This window comes from Cibotium barometz, chromosome 41 (genome assembly GCF_041138505.1).
Source record: "Cibotium barometz isolate CiBa-2024 chromosome 41, ASM4113850v1, whole genome shotgun sequence".
Lineage (NCBI taxonomy): Eukaryota > Viridiplantae > Streptophyta > Polypodiopsida > Cyatheales > Cibotiaceae > Cibotium > Cibotium barometz.
In genome coordinates, this window is record NC_141086.1 from 8,288,669 (window position 1) to 8,303,807 (window position 15,139).

At 40.6% G+C, this 15,139-nt stretch overlaps 1 protein-coding gene across 5 annotated transcripts; it reads left to right on the forward strand.

Moving 5' to 3' along the window:
* The first annotated feature begins 302 nt into the window (after positions 1–302).
* On the forward strand, positions 303–6,811 carry LOC147614667 (uncharacterized). 5 transcript variants are annotated; one of them, XR_015262946.1, is made up of 14 exons: positions 303–444; positions 533–628; positions 1,409–1,486; positions 1,582–1,662; positions 1,773–1,995; positions 3,894–3,952; positions 4,056–4,105; positions 4,207–4,294; positions 4,378–4,635; positions 4,721–4,816; positions 4,905–5,009; positions 5,100–5,216; positions 5,292–5,592; positions 5,795–6,811. XR_015262946.1 is itself a non-coding variant. In XM_086779946.1 (13 exons), exons 1-13 carry the CDS (start codon positions 367–369, stop codon positions 5,361–5,363), a joined length of 1,401 nt encoding a protein of 466 aa, XP_086636072.1. In that variant the 5' UTR covers positions 303–366; the 3' UTR covers positions 5,364–6,811. The 5 variants fall into 5 exon arrangements, 2 of the variants coding, with proteins under 2 accessions (XP_086636072.1, XP_086636071.1); XR_015262945.1 differs by having other exon boundaries at positions 5,320–5,592; positions 5,795–6,644; XR_015262947.1 differs by lacking the exon at positions 5,795–6,811 and having other exon boundaries at positions 4,891–5,009; positions 5,292–5,319.
* Positions 6,812–15,139: the final 8,328 nt, after the last annotated feature.

Sequence of the window (15,139 nt, forward strand, 5' to 3'; positions counted from 1 at the left end):
ATTTTCCTTGGGGTTTTCAACTTTGAGAGATTGTATCAGCAGCGAATCACCAAGAAAAGGTTGCATAGTGGTTGTCTGTTTTGATAGTTTGGGAAAGGTTAACTTCACTTTAATTTTTGTCAAGCACACTAGTCTCCTTCACACACCAGACTTGTGAAGGCACAAACACTTGATAATAAATTCATGTATATTCAAGTTAATTACTACATCATCATAATATAACATTAAATGTGCTTAATCTTAAACAGTTGATAACATTAATTTAATTAAGTCATTGTGGTTAATCTTAAACCACAGTTGGTGTTAAACCACAGTTGGTGTTAAGAGAGGTGGAAGGGCGAGGGATTCCTGCTTTCCATCGTTATCATGGGTCAGCCCATGAACTTCCAAGTGGTGGTGCTGGCTGGGGGATCGTCCAAGAAGCTCTTCCCTCTTGTTTCGAAGGTGCCCATTGCTACAGTTGGCTTGCTGCTCAGAGATCAATGAAACGCTTGTGATAAGGATGGGTTGTGGTTTCTCTGTGTCTCTGCAGGACGTTCCAAAGGCTTTGCTCCCAGTTGGGAATCTGCCTGTGCTCTCCTACGTGCTGGAGCTCCTTGAAGCGAGCAATCTAAAAAATCTCATCGTAGTAAGTGCCCTGTTTTGATCTTCTGCTTCTGAGTTTTTCCCTAGCTCTCATCCTAGGGTTTCTATTCTCATATAGGCTAACTCTGTGATTAGGGTTTTTAAGCACGCACAAGCCACTGTTATGATTAGGATTTTTTAGCATAAGCACTTTTGTGATTAGAGTAACAATGTAGATTTAAGCCATTGTTGTGGTCAGGGGTTTTAAACCATTTTTGTGATCGGGGTTTTTAAACATGCATAAGGCATTTTTGTGATCAGGGTTTATATTAGGGTAACAATGCAGGCTCAAGTCATTCCTGTGTTATTGATTCGTAAGTATACATAATCTTGTTGTGATTAGCGTTTTTTTGAGCACACTTGCTCGGATCCATTGTTGTAATTAGTTGCTAAGCCCACTTAATTCATTGTTGTGATTAGGGTTGCAATGCATCCTTTAGCCATGGTTGTGAACACATCTTGTAAGCACACTCAAGAAGCCTTTGCCATAGCTAAAGCTAATTAGCACATTAGAGCCATGTGTCACGCTTTACATGTAGTGTCATGCCTAGAGCTTTGAAGTCATCCCTAGTGTCCAGAAGCTCATTTAAGTCTGGGTTTCAAACCCATTCATGCCTAAGATTTTGAAGCACACTCAATCTTATCATTCTTATGAGTAGCGTACTTGTTCCATTATCATGCCAAGGGTTTTGAAGTGCACTTGCATAAGACGGTGAAAAAAGAGACCCATTAGATTACAGTTATAAGTTGTAGAGGTTTTCATGTATGAAGGCTTGTGGTGCAGGTAGTGGCTGGTGCAGATGCTGCAATCCAGGTTGGTGGTTGGATTTCAGGAGCCTATGATGATCGTCTACTTGTAGAGGTGAATACTCTTCGTGAAAACTTGGAAGAGTGGAACATGGCTAGAGTGGAGGAAAAATACGAAGACTTGCTAATGTTTGCCCTTCTTCACTGCAGGTTGTAGCTGTGGCAGAGGATGTGGGTACGGCAGATGCCTTGAGAGCAGTTGCCCGTCGTCTTACTGCAGATCACATTCTTGTATGCTGGATTTCTCCTACTCCTCAAAGTTGAAGTGTGGCCAGTAACTGAAGCCTCTAGTTTCTGAGCTGCTTTTTTTCTCCTGGATTTGTTAATCATTGTGCCTGCAGGTTGTCAGTGGGGATCTGGTTTGCGATGTCCCACTTGGTGCAGTCGCGGCCATGCATTGTAGGAAAAGAGCATCAATGACAGCACTCTTGTGTGCACGTCCAGCAGCTGGTGTGTCTGATGGAAGCTCAGGGGCAGGGGGAAAAGAGAAAGCTAAGCAGCAAAGTCCTAGTGAAGTCATTGGTCTTGACCCTTCTCATCAGTTTCTTAGATTCATAGCATCAGGTATGCGTCTGTGTATGCTTCCCTTATGCTATAGGCAGTTGTACCTATTGCCATAGAATTATCATTTCATTCCCTTGCTATACAAATTTGGAACATACAATGTAAAAGAAGGCTTAATTTCTGTAAACAGGAACCTCATTGAGCTCTAAGTGCATTATCAGGCTGGAAACAAAGCAATCTGGTTGTTTCTAATGACCTCTACTAAATAGAAGGGTTGGAAGATTTGCCAATGTTTTGCTGAGTTATGGGGTGGAATCTTTTGCTAGGCCGGATGGAATGGAAGCTGAGTGACAAAATGAGGGGGATGTTGACGTGCTGTTGAGGACAAAGTATAAAGGTTTTTCTTTTTCATGAACCCAGCCCCCCCAAATCCAGAAGGCTAGGAATCCCATCCGCAACATAGTACCTGTTACGTCCCGATAGGCCTAGGGTTAGGGCTAGGGATGTGGACTAACCCAAGTTAGGATTATGGCTTAGTTGGGGTGTGGGGATTTGGAGGGTTCACACGTGGGCTAAGGGTGCTAGCAGGATGAGGACTAGATTGGCTAAGAGCTTTGTGGCTGCGTCACACAAGGAGAAGGGGCGGATGATAGCTTGAAGCACATGAAGGGGGTAGAGTCGCCATGAGGTAGGCAGGGGTGGCTAGGGCTATGGCCCAAGGCCAACCTATAAGGGGTTGGCTATGCAGGCCAGCTGAGCCAGTCCAGAGCCAGCCAAGGGGGGGCAGCCAAGAATGGGGGCAGGCTTGGCTTCTTTTGGCGGTGCGAGACGGCTTGCGCATGGGCTAGCCATATGGGTGGTTAAGGTAAAGCTGGCCCATCTGCACAGGTCAGCAGACATAGGTGCAGCCCATCAGGCTGTGCAAGCCCGCAGCAGGGCCACGACCGTGTACCAACATAGCATGCAGGGCACAAGGTGCAGCGCGAGCAGTGGGCAGTGAGCAAGCGCAGGTCGTGCAGGCAGTCTGGACACTGAGCAGCACACCAACATAGCACAGGGCACAAGGTGCAGCACGAGCAATGGGCAGCTAGCAAACGCAGGTCGTGCTGGCAGTCTGGACACCGAGCAGAGGAGGGCTGCGTACAGTACGAGTATAGATGGTACAGAAGCACATGAGTGGGAGAGAGAAAATTACAGTTCTCCATTTGTTTTCAAACTCCTTTGCGAGCAGGGTATCTACAAGGGGCTCAATCTCTCAGTTCTATTGCAACCTAGTTATATCAAAAGTTAGGGCTTATCCTAACTAGCCCAAGATTAAATCATGCGATGAAGCAACCTAGTTATATCAAAAGTTAGGGCTTATCCTAACTAGCCCAAGATTAAATCATGCAATGACACGTGGTAAATAATCCAACGGTCATGATATAAGGGTGTTGCACAAGAGGGGGGCTATGCACTTGCTAGCGGTGGAGAGCTCCAGCTTGTGACCGTGCGACACTTATGTTTAAAAGGGTTATTAATCAATGAGCTAGTGAAAAGGCACCTTAAGGATACTAATGGGTGGGAGCTATCTCCATTTATCGGGGTAAGCAGCCTCCAAGTATTGGAGTTTTGATGGGGATTTGGTGGCAAATTAATGGATTTTGAAACTACTTGCATGCACTTCAGAGAGTCAGGTGGAAGAGTTGAAATGGGACATTGATGTTGGAATTAATGAAGGTATTATTTTGAGACAATGCCATGCAACGGCACTTTGGACATGATGCAAATAATTGGGTAGTTCAGCAGGGGAGATCAGGGACAAACACTTACTTTGGAACTATCGTCTCTAGTTTAGTGGTTACTTTTAGTTTACTGGAATCTACATGGCCTCTTGAGAGGATGATTATTGTATCTGTATGTATCTTCATTTTCTCTGCATAGTAGGGGCCATTCGCTGATCTGTGCGTTGTTGTTAGCTTCCCAGGCTGAGAAGGAATTGCGAATCCAAAGGTCAATCCTTCGTTCCTGTGGCCGGGTGGGGATATCTACTCTACTGTATAGTTTTAAATGATATTGGGCATTTTGTGGCTTTCAAGGGATCAAGAAATAATTATAGTATTTTATTGATTCTCTCACAGTTGGAGTTGCACACTAATCTGGTTGATGCCCACCTCTATGCCTTCAAAAGGTTTGTAAGCGACTGTAAGCTGTTTTACAGTCCTTAGGTTGGTTCGGTCAATATTAGGAACTCAACTCTCACAATCTTATCTGAATTATTGGAGTGCCCAGAGCCATCGTGCAGGAAGTTCTGGACCGACATCCAGGAATCCACAGTATCAAGGAAGAGTTGGTACCATACCTTCTAAGGTCACAACTGGTAAGCTTTGAAGAGATCTTGTGTTTCTTGTGATACACACTTTTGGAAATTATGGCTTGCTAACTTCCTAATTGTTGTTGGAGAGGCTCAAATCGGCTTCAGTAGGTGAAACACAGATGGAGGATGGTGGGGAAGGTTTGCAAGCACCAGAAAAAAGCATGTCAAATCAGCTGCTTCAATTTCTACCCAATGTTGCCTTATCATTGCAGCAACCTTTTCTGCTTCAAAGCAATGTAGGAGCATTGTCGAACCAACTCCAGTGCTGCGCTTATGTTGCAAGCAAGGACAGATATTGTGCACGTGTCAACTCTATCCAGGCTTTCAATGACGTCAATCATGATGTATGCTACTTTGCTGGTGTGCTGACCTGTTGACCCATGAAAGAGAGCTATACACCTGACTTGTTTATGTGCTTTGGCCCATCAGGTCGCAGGAGAGAGAGCTATACACTTAACTGGATATGAGGTTTCCAGGCACAACAATGTGATTCATCCTACAGCTCAATTCGGTTACAAATCAATGGTAATGTGGACATGGAAGACGTCGTGTCTGCTGTTTTCTGGTACACAATCTCATGGTGTGTCACTAATATGCAGAATAAAAACTACAGGTTGGGCCGCACTGTATGCTGGGCGAGGGTTCACAAATGGGTGATAAGTGTAGCATTAAGCTCTCTGTTGTCGGTTGCCACTGCCGAATAGGATCAGGTGTTAAGGTATGGGATTTTCTTCCATTTGTTTTGTGTATTTTTTCCTGGGCGCCTGGACAGTTACTTCTTTGTGGCATTGTTTAAAAATACATTCAGATCATGAACTCAGTAGTCATGAATCATGTCACTTTGGAGGATGGTTGCCAAGTTCAAGGCTCAGTTGTCTGCAGCAATGCACACCTTCAAGAGCGTGTTACTTTGAAGGAATGCCAAGTAAGTAAACTCTACTGATTCACCAAGCTGTGCAGGATTACACATACATTGTTGGTTTATGAGCTGTTCATGCAGGTTGGCCCTGCATACACTGTTGCAACAGGTGAATATCATGCTGAGGCTCTTGCCAAGAGAGAGAGGACTTAAAATGAACACTGGAGTGCTGATTAACACTGTTTGTGTAACCAGTGTGAAATCTGAGATGAATAAGCTGGCTGTGTTTTTGATTAGCTTGTGGTTCAATATGAGTGTATTGCCACGGTTTTGAAACTTTATTAGCATCAACTTGTATACATCGCAAGATCAGGATTAGTTATAGAGTTGCAGAGTTCGTAATCTCAGCAGGTTACTGACTTGTAAATTCCATTTGGTTCAGGTATGTTACTTGTTTTTGAGGTCCATAGTTTGTATCGTTGCACACCAAGAGTCTGTTTTCTAGTTATGACATGGGCAGTTTTGTTCAGCATTTCATTGCCGTGTGCCGGAAGTCTACATAAGCGCAGTTTGTTTGCTTTTTCGTCAATTATTTGGACTTCTGATTTGGACAAGTTTTTGTTTACTAATTTGGTTTGATTCAGGCAGTCAGCAAAGATAACTCAATTTAGACCGCTATCCTACTCTAGACAATTATTCTCCCAGACACTTAAGACGGTGCTCTTCCATATGCTGATCAAAAGCTATTCAGCTAGCTCAACCCAGAACTCTCCACATCTAGAAGTCTCTTACTACTCAAAGGAAGCAGGGTTTTTTCCTCGTGCAATTGATGGAATGGTCATGCATAGGTCCACAGAGTGATGGCATCATAAAGCATTGGTGTCTCCACTTGAAAACCCATCAAACGTTTTTTCCTCATGCAATTGATGAGGATGGTCGGTCATGCATAGGTCACCAGAGAGAATCTTAAGTGATTGCATCATAAAGCATTGGCTTCTCCACTTGAAAACCCATCAAACGTGTTGGGGAATCGTTGACTGTGGAGAAGATTGCTTTCTTTTCTTGGCCCTAAAATTGCTGAAAGAAAGAAATCTTTAAAAATCCAGAGGATATCTTCATCATACACAAATGGGTGTTGACTGCAGTTGTGCGCTCATCACCTCGATGCATGTTGACAATGTGTGTGGGTGAGCATTGATCAAACACCAAGGAATGTAGGAACCAAGGAGTTTTGTGAGTATAAAATAGTGGAAAATGAAAGATGTGCAAACTTGCATGTTCACCTGGTGATTAGCCCCATGACGCACCACATGGAGCAGAATTTGTAATATGGGGGTGGCATTTTATCTGCAAAGAACAAGGCCAGCAACTGATGCACAGCTTAATTTCTGAAGCAACAGCAGTACATGGAAAGCAGCAGCGTTTCAGCAAATTCTATGTTTTATATGTTTTATATGCATTATAAACTCATGGTTTAAACCGATTTGGTGAACACAACGTTGTGGTTTCAGTAAACAGTATGTGTTGTATGATGTTGCAGGCATTGTAAGCTTTTCGTTTTGACCTTGCCAACATTGGTCAGCGGTCAAACACTAAAGGTCAAAATGTTGAAGGGTCAAACATTCTCTTGAATATAGCACCAAAAAGAGTGAACTTACAAATCAAACTCAAATATTCAAAGCTTTGTTAGGCATTAGATGATGTGGTACATTGTGTCACATACAATTTCATGCTTACACACAAATCATGTTTAAAAAGCATTATCAGCAAAAATGCGAAATGCTTCTCAACACATGGAGATTTGCATTAGAAGCTTGAATCATACCCTTGATGCTTGAATGAGGTCACACCAGAAAAACTTTTAGCTTTAATATGATTAGTATATTGTGAGTGCTTGTGTTGCATCAATTCCTAATTGGATGATAAAGCACTTTTAATTGTTAGAATAAATCACGAGTTCAGTTTAAGTATGTTTTGAAGGCTATGAATGTACCAAGATGGCTTCATGTGATAGATAGGAATGAACCAATCTTATTTTTTGTGCTTGTAAAGAAGTCTCAATGTGGTAATGAGGTCAAATCATGATACATAGTGTGCCAATTTTTATCATAGAAATTTTCTTTCAAACTAATGGAGGGTTTTCTAAGTGTTTGACATTATCCATCTAAAAGCTGATATAATGAACATTGCTCCTCTCTTGCGTGTTAGTATTAAAAGCATATGCAATAGGTGTTGTTGAGGGTTAAGCTTCTTAGTGAGAAAATTAGGTGGTAAGTGTCCATCAATAGGATTAAGTCTTGAGATTGATGTCTATGGGAAAGCACACCTTTTGTTATGTTTTTGTTTCTTAAGTGACATTGCATCCATCATTCATGGCCATGTGTATCTAGTCCTTTGTAGGCAAAAGTTACAATTAAAAGCGCATCCATAGTGTTGACACATGAAGAAAAACAATAGCATAACAAATCAACGTAACGAGTATAGTAATTGTGAATATAAGTTGTCCCAAACAAGTGTGCTTGGCCATTTATGTATCGAAGGATCCCTCTTTTATGAGCTTGAAAATTACTAGCAGTTGCACTCTTTTTTTATTTGAAAAATAAAAGTTACTTCCATATACCAAGATTTCAACCTCCTATTGCCACATCAATAAGCTATGCAAGCAATAAATATCATATTTTTTTCTTGACTTCTTTACTTCAATTCAAAATATACAAGTATATGCCCACGTCCTCTTGGTCACCCACAAGCATGAAACCACTTCTTAATCCTAGCCTTCGGAATGCAATCTTAATTTTTTCTTAGGCTTCATAGCTAACTCTTTTATCCAAGTCAGCCTTCTTTTCACCATATACTTAATTATCTTCTCACACTAAAAAATATTGCCCATTTTGTAGCAAAGCATTCCATTATATATACTTCATTAGAAAAAAACAATGAATCAAAACCCCTTTGAAAGAAAAACAATGTGATAAATGTAAGTGGCTCATTCATAGAAAGGAAAAATTAGAACACACAATGTTGCACAATATCAATATTTATATTGTCACATATTTCTCACAATATTTCTCACAATGCACAAAATCTCAAAAGGCTAATAGCAATTTAGTGCAAAACAACACTCAATAAGTTACAAAGATAACTTATGATAAACTACAAGCATGAAAGAGGCCAAAGATTATGAAGTACCTTTTGATGATAATTTTGTGAAGTGTTTGGAGATGATGGAACAAAGCTCAACATAAACCACCACCTTGTCTATCCATAGTGCATGATAACTCGAGCAAATATTGAAGTAGCTCATACAATGCCTCCGTGACTCAAACAATGTAAAAAAGCAAGCTTTTATTGAACAAAATAAAGACAACGTTACTTTTGCTATAAAAGAAAAGTTTAATTCAACATAAGTGTGATTGTTTCTACCTTTATAGTTCTCTTTCCTTTAAAGTTCTTAGATCCACTAGCCATTTGTATAAATATCAAAGTTTACAATCAATGGACTTGTTGAGCTTGAAAAAAGCTAGTTATGTAGAAAAGCAGAGTTAAATCGTATTGAATTTTGGCAATAGTTTCATATATACATGTATAGTAAATGAGTAAATGAATAAAGAAAAAAATCAACCTAATAAAAGATAGCATGTTTACTTTTCACATTAAAGAAGTAGCTATCACAAAATCACAAAATTGACATGACTTGTCATGTCTCATAACTTCCAAACTTCAAAGCTTACCCCAAAAGTAATACAAGAGTTTGGCTCCCAAAACCAAAAACTAAGTTGATAAAGGTTGGGCTCTATGGAACTTTATAGATGTCCATGTGTCATAAATCCATTCCCAATCCACCTCACTCAAATCATGTGGTGCTGGCAAAGATAAGAGCATAAGTGTGTCTAAGGTAGTCAAAGTAAGACTACTCTTGTCATCATCCTTAATCCAACTTCGCTCTGAAAACCCACATTCACATGCAGTAGTGCTCATTGGAATCACAAGTAAGACTTGCTAAAGCTTCATCAAATTGGGAAAGGACTCTACTCATCTTGACCATGGCAATGTTCCCATGCTTTGTAAAATCCTTGACTTTGGTTTACCTTTTGCAATGTTAAACAAAAGAAATCTACTTCAAACTCACACTAAGAGGCATCTATTAACTTTCTCTCTCCAATCCCAAACTTTGTGCATAATCGATCCATAAATACCTTAGTTGTTTGATCATACACACTACAATCCTTGTCATAGCTAATACGTGAAAAAAGCTTTGCCATATTAAAAAGATGCATAAATACCTTAGTTGTTTGATCATACACACTACAATCCTTGTCATAGCTAATACGTGAAAAAAGCTTTGCCATATTAAAAAGATGCAAATTAGTAAACTTGGCAAGTAAACTTGGCATCAATACCTTTGATAACCTCTCTAACAAATTCCATTGCAAGAGTAATACATCCACTTAGTGAATCACCACTTGTAGAGTTTGGCAGCAGCAAAGAGAAATGCAAAGCATGGCTATGAACACATCCATCATCATCATTATTGTATACCATCAGATTATCCTACGCATTTCTCAAAAAGAATCTTGGTTCTTAGAGCCATACCGAAATTATTGATCTCCTAAATATCTCTTTGCTAAGAGATTGATGACACATTTTCCCTTTGAAACCTTTTATTCAACTCATTCATTTCAAATAAGAGGTCACCAAAAAATTGAAGAAAAAATTACACTTGAAATGTGATTGCCAGCTTATATAGAGTTGCATCATGCACTTTAAACTCATTCCACAAGGCAAGCATTACCTTCACCAACCTCTCCATAACCTGTCCTCTTGATAGCCACTGAATCTCATGGATTCTTAGCACCTCTAGCGGTTTAACGCTAAAAGACATCATCAAAGAATCAAGATCCTTGTGATGCTTTGTTGATCTCCCAATCCATGAATGAATTTGTTGGCAAAAGCATCCATAAAAGCAAATTCTACAAAATGATCACATGCATTTGATACCACAAGTATCTCCCGATGTGTAACACAATGGACACCTATGACATGAACTTTTTCTTATAGTTTTGTAAGCACACCATTGTTTACACCCCTCATGCAAGATGCACCATCCGAAGCAAAACCAATTAATCGTGTAAGAGGTAAGCCCATCATGTCCAATAGTTCCATAAATTGATCAAATTTTGTTTGGGATTTTCCATCAGCCAATGGAAGAAGAGCGACAAACTTGCAAACACAAGGACCATTTCCTTCCTCTTCTAAATAGGTGATGTATACAATCATATGCTCTTCAAAAGTCAAATCTATACTATCATCAACTAAAACCAAGAAGAAAAGACTTTTAAGAATGAAATTTCGTAATCTTTCCCAATAGACTTGCTTGGCAGCTTTAAGAAATTCCATTCAAGGAGTCCTATTTGTATATGTTGATTATTCATCATTTATTGGAATATTAGGAGTACACATATAGCATAAAAAATCACATTGAGACTTATAAGAGTCTAATGGCATGTCCTTGATTGCTATGTGATACATCACCTACACGACACTCACAATTCTTTGCTTCTCAGCATCAATCATAAGTTCTGCATGCTTTGAATGGACATAACATCCCCACTATTGATATCCCACCTTTGTTGTGCCAGCTTGTGTGCCTTTGAGTTTGCATGCTTGTCAAGGGCCTCTTGTTGGATTGTTGTGTTGCCTCCCTTACCAAAAGGGTTATCCATTCCAAACTCACTGCACTACTTGTATTTAATTTGCAACTTCCTATCTGGGCCATTGATGGCATAAGCCCATGTGTGGTGAAGCTTCCAATGTGTCCTGAAAACTATTTTGGTCTCCTGCTTTTTCTTCTCATCGGTCTCTAAAAAAGGTTCATCCTCAATGTCAATGATATCATATTGAATGATCTCATTCAAGTCTATGGCTCTTTGATTGGGCACATTACTAGGCATACCAAAAGCAGCAAATAATGTTTTTTTGTTTGGCATTTTTTTGGAGGCCTTTCAAGCTTACATGTAGTAATCTTACTAGAATTGCCTTCCTCCATAACAATCTGAAATTCAAATGTTTTTTTACCCAACTTGCAATTCAAAAGCTTTTTGTAACAACGAGATAAATGCATAGGCCACAATTTTACAGCAAGATAGATACTATTGAAGACATAAGCATGGCAACAAAAACAAAAACATACAATTTTCTTTTATAAAGATGTAGTAACTTGCAAGTTACTTTGCAAGTTGCTCCTCTTGAATCCTTACGCTAGTGAGTGTGCGACTGTTGTTTGCAAATCGATCAGATTGGTCTCAAGACTCAAGCCTTTAAGAGTATAGTCACCGACTCACCACTCAACTCACCAGTGTGCAGCCTTCACTCAGGAATTAACATTGTTCAAGCCCCTATGCCAGTGTGGATTACTTGCAAGTTGCTACTTGTGAGACCTTGAGGCTTATGCATAACGATAGTGAGTGTGCATCGTGTGGCTGGATTGATCTCATCAGATGGAGAAAAACACAAGACTAGACTCTATGAGCAGGATAGCCATCGTTAAGTTGTATCACCAAGAAATCCATCATGCCATCCTACCCGCCCCAAAAGCACATGAGAACACTAGGATCACTAAAAGTGTTGGGGGCTCATTCAAGATGTACTGAGTAACATAATAGAATACACGGAACAATACTGAAGTATAGCTAGAATTGAATATTCATCTTCTTCTATATTGTATTCAATCTGAATTAGTTCTCTCTTACAATAAGTGCTTAGCGCGTATATATAGTGTTTACAATAAGGATCTGAAGTGGCCTTAATGCCCTATTGAATCTCCACGGTGAATCTGCCAATATATGTTAATAAATGCTCCTAATGTATGTTAGCGCCATTAACACCAGGGCCCAACCTCCACGCTTTAGCAACTTGCGTTTCTAGAGTCCAAACCCAAGGCCATTTAAGTTATCACAACTTAAATTAGTTTCAACTACGAAAACTTTATCAACCAGATTTATTTCATCTACGAAAACAAACTGATACAAGAGAGTACAAACGTATTCCTTCCATATGTCGTCGACGTCATTGGCACAACACAACTCTAGGGACGAAATCATGGGTATAGTTGGAACCTCCTGCTCACCCTATAGCCTCACTACTCTCCCCTCATGCACAAACTCTAGGCTATTGTCTTAGTAGTACGACTTAGGGTGGGGCCGAGGTTATACAACCACTCCCTGCCTAGGTATATATACGCTCTAGCCAAGTGCATGACTTGAAAATCCAAACTAGCATCATAGCCATGCACAGCTAAAGGTACTCCCAAGACCACTATGTCCCAAACAGTCTTATTGTTACATGACCATTAGCCAATGATAGAGTGTATTTATGGTCGTTCTTAGTCTTTGGCAATCACAACTTCTTAAGCAATGCGTAGTTAAGAAAGTTGTGAGTGACTCCATCATCGATCATAAACGGTGACTCTACAGCCACCTAACCTACCATAGAAGCGGACTAAATCATGTGGTTCCACTGATGGTTGTGACATCGCCTGGGTAACGCACCAAGCGTGGGTACTATCCGTATGCCCGCGACAGTTAGCTCTCTGAACTCTGTAGAACTAAGAGATAACCACTGGATAGTATACAACTGCTGAGAGGATTTACCATCCTTCTTAGCATCGCTGAAACTATCTCCAGCTCCCAACTTTGAACATGTTGTCTTGCTATGTCCAGCCTTGAAACAGTTAAAGCATAGCTTTTCCTTTCTAGCTTTCTCGTATGGTTCCTTCTTAGTGGATTTACGACCACCTTTCTATAGGCCGCCTCACCTTCTCTGGCGCCTGCTTGAGGTTGTGGATATCCGACCACTTCTTCACAAAGATGTTCACTGAGTCCTTGTTGCGTTCTTTCTTCTCTCCCCCCAATGCTCGGTGACTTGAGGCCCTTGAGGAGATTAGCAGTCTATGGACTGCTTCACGGGCACTCTGGTCCGCAATCCTACTCGAGGTACTATGTCCTTGGTATAGGAGAAAAATACACCCTCATGTGTGCAAATCTCGGCACAACAACACTCCATGTAGGAGTAGCAGGACTAGCATCCAAACGAGCATGAATACTCCTAAGCACGGAGAAAACAACACTCCCTGTAAGAGTAGTAGGACTAGCGTCCAAACGAGCATGAATACTCTTAAGCACGGAGAAGATCTCGGTTTGGTTTCTCTCCAATGCGCTGGTCCTAGCAAACAATTTGGCTAAGGACCCTCTCAAGAGTTTTATCTCGGACTCTAACTCCACATGTGGGTCGAGTATTATTTCCATAGGCATCCTTATCATCAAGAAGATCGTCCTTTGAGTAATTCTTGTTAGTGTTGTCAACTTGCAAAGGGCTGATTGTCTACTAATCCCATGTTGTCATGCACTGCGGCAGACGGACGGCCTACGGGATCATCTACGGATAGGGAAACATCAGGAGCAACGTCAATGGAAATATCCCTAATCCAAACTATAGGTGGGTATGGCATTGGTGGGGGAAATCTATCATATCTTTTGCTATAGGATTCTTATAAATGGGTGTCGGTGTGGTTGAGAAACATTTGATATGGGTAGTAAGGCTAGTGGTTGCCTAGGTGCCAGAAAAACAGGTTGTGGTGTTAAGTTTCCCTAGTATCAACAATGAGTTGTATCTTCTCATAGTGGTGGCAATGGGCACACTACTATTTTTGTCTAGGTCTCAATATCGAAGAACGAAAATTCGTACTTGTATGGTTTTGGTGGCACCAAATTGCACATCAAACCATATCTCTTTGTGGAAATAAATGTGAGTGTCTTGCTTGAGGAACTGGTGACTAGGTCTAGCCTTGGGATTTTCCTTAGCACTAGCCTTGCCACTATTGGTCTACACAATTTAGAAGATTTTTTGCAAGCTCATCCTATATCTTTGATTGGGACTCTACAATGTGCTGGTTGAGCACACTCTAGAGTGTGATGGTTGAGCACCCTTGAGTGTGATGGTTGAGCACCCTTGGTCGATAAGGCTTTGGATGATGCATCACCTATCTCTTGGTTTGGGTAGACCACTTCTACACATCCTTGTCTTGCAGATTGTCCATTAGGTCTATTGCCTTGTGTGGGTGACTCATCAAAGATGTAGTTTTTAGACCTATAGAGATGGTCATGAAGTCTCTTTCTCTTAAGACCAATCATACATTATTCAATGAGCGATAGTCATGTAGTCTCTCTCATGTGGAGTAATTAGTTCTAGAAATATAGTCTGTCTTATGTGGAGTACTTAGTTCTAGCAATATAGTATGGCATTGTTTTACCCTCCTCTTGCTTGAGGTTATAGATCTATGTGTGATGGGGTCCATCTGGCTCCACTATATACGAGAATCCCACAATGAGTGTGTCTCAAGACCTTGTTAGCTGGACACAATGAATATGTGTCTCAAGACCTCGTTAAGCTAGCCATTTTATGTGGCTTTAGAGACCTAAACCACTAGCCTACTTTACCTTCAAGGCAAAGTACAAACGAACAGATCTTGGTATAGGATCATCAATCCTTCTAATGGCCTCGCAAATTTTATCAAACTTCTCTAGATATTGAATGGGATCTCCTATTCCATCAAATTTGGTCATCATCCTTGCGATGTGGATTGGCTTTGCTTTGTCTAACTCTGAGCCTCTAGGTATTTTGTGTGTGGCAACCCTGCTTCTCATTTCAAACACCATCACATGTCTTCCACATATTCACATGGTGGTGGAACGTAAGGGACTACACAAAACCCTCTATTTTAGGGTTTGGGAATTCTTGCCCCATGGAGTTGGGCTGTGTGGTTTCCAATGGCACTTGTCCTATGTTGCCAACCTCTCACAAGCTCACATAGGGTGACATGTGTTGACTTGCACATGTTGATTCACCTCTACAGGCTCAAGTCTTTTTTGTATGAAATAGACTCGCTTACTTTATTTTTACAAAGCAAGCCTACCTTGAGACACATAAATTTA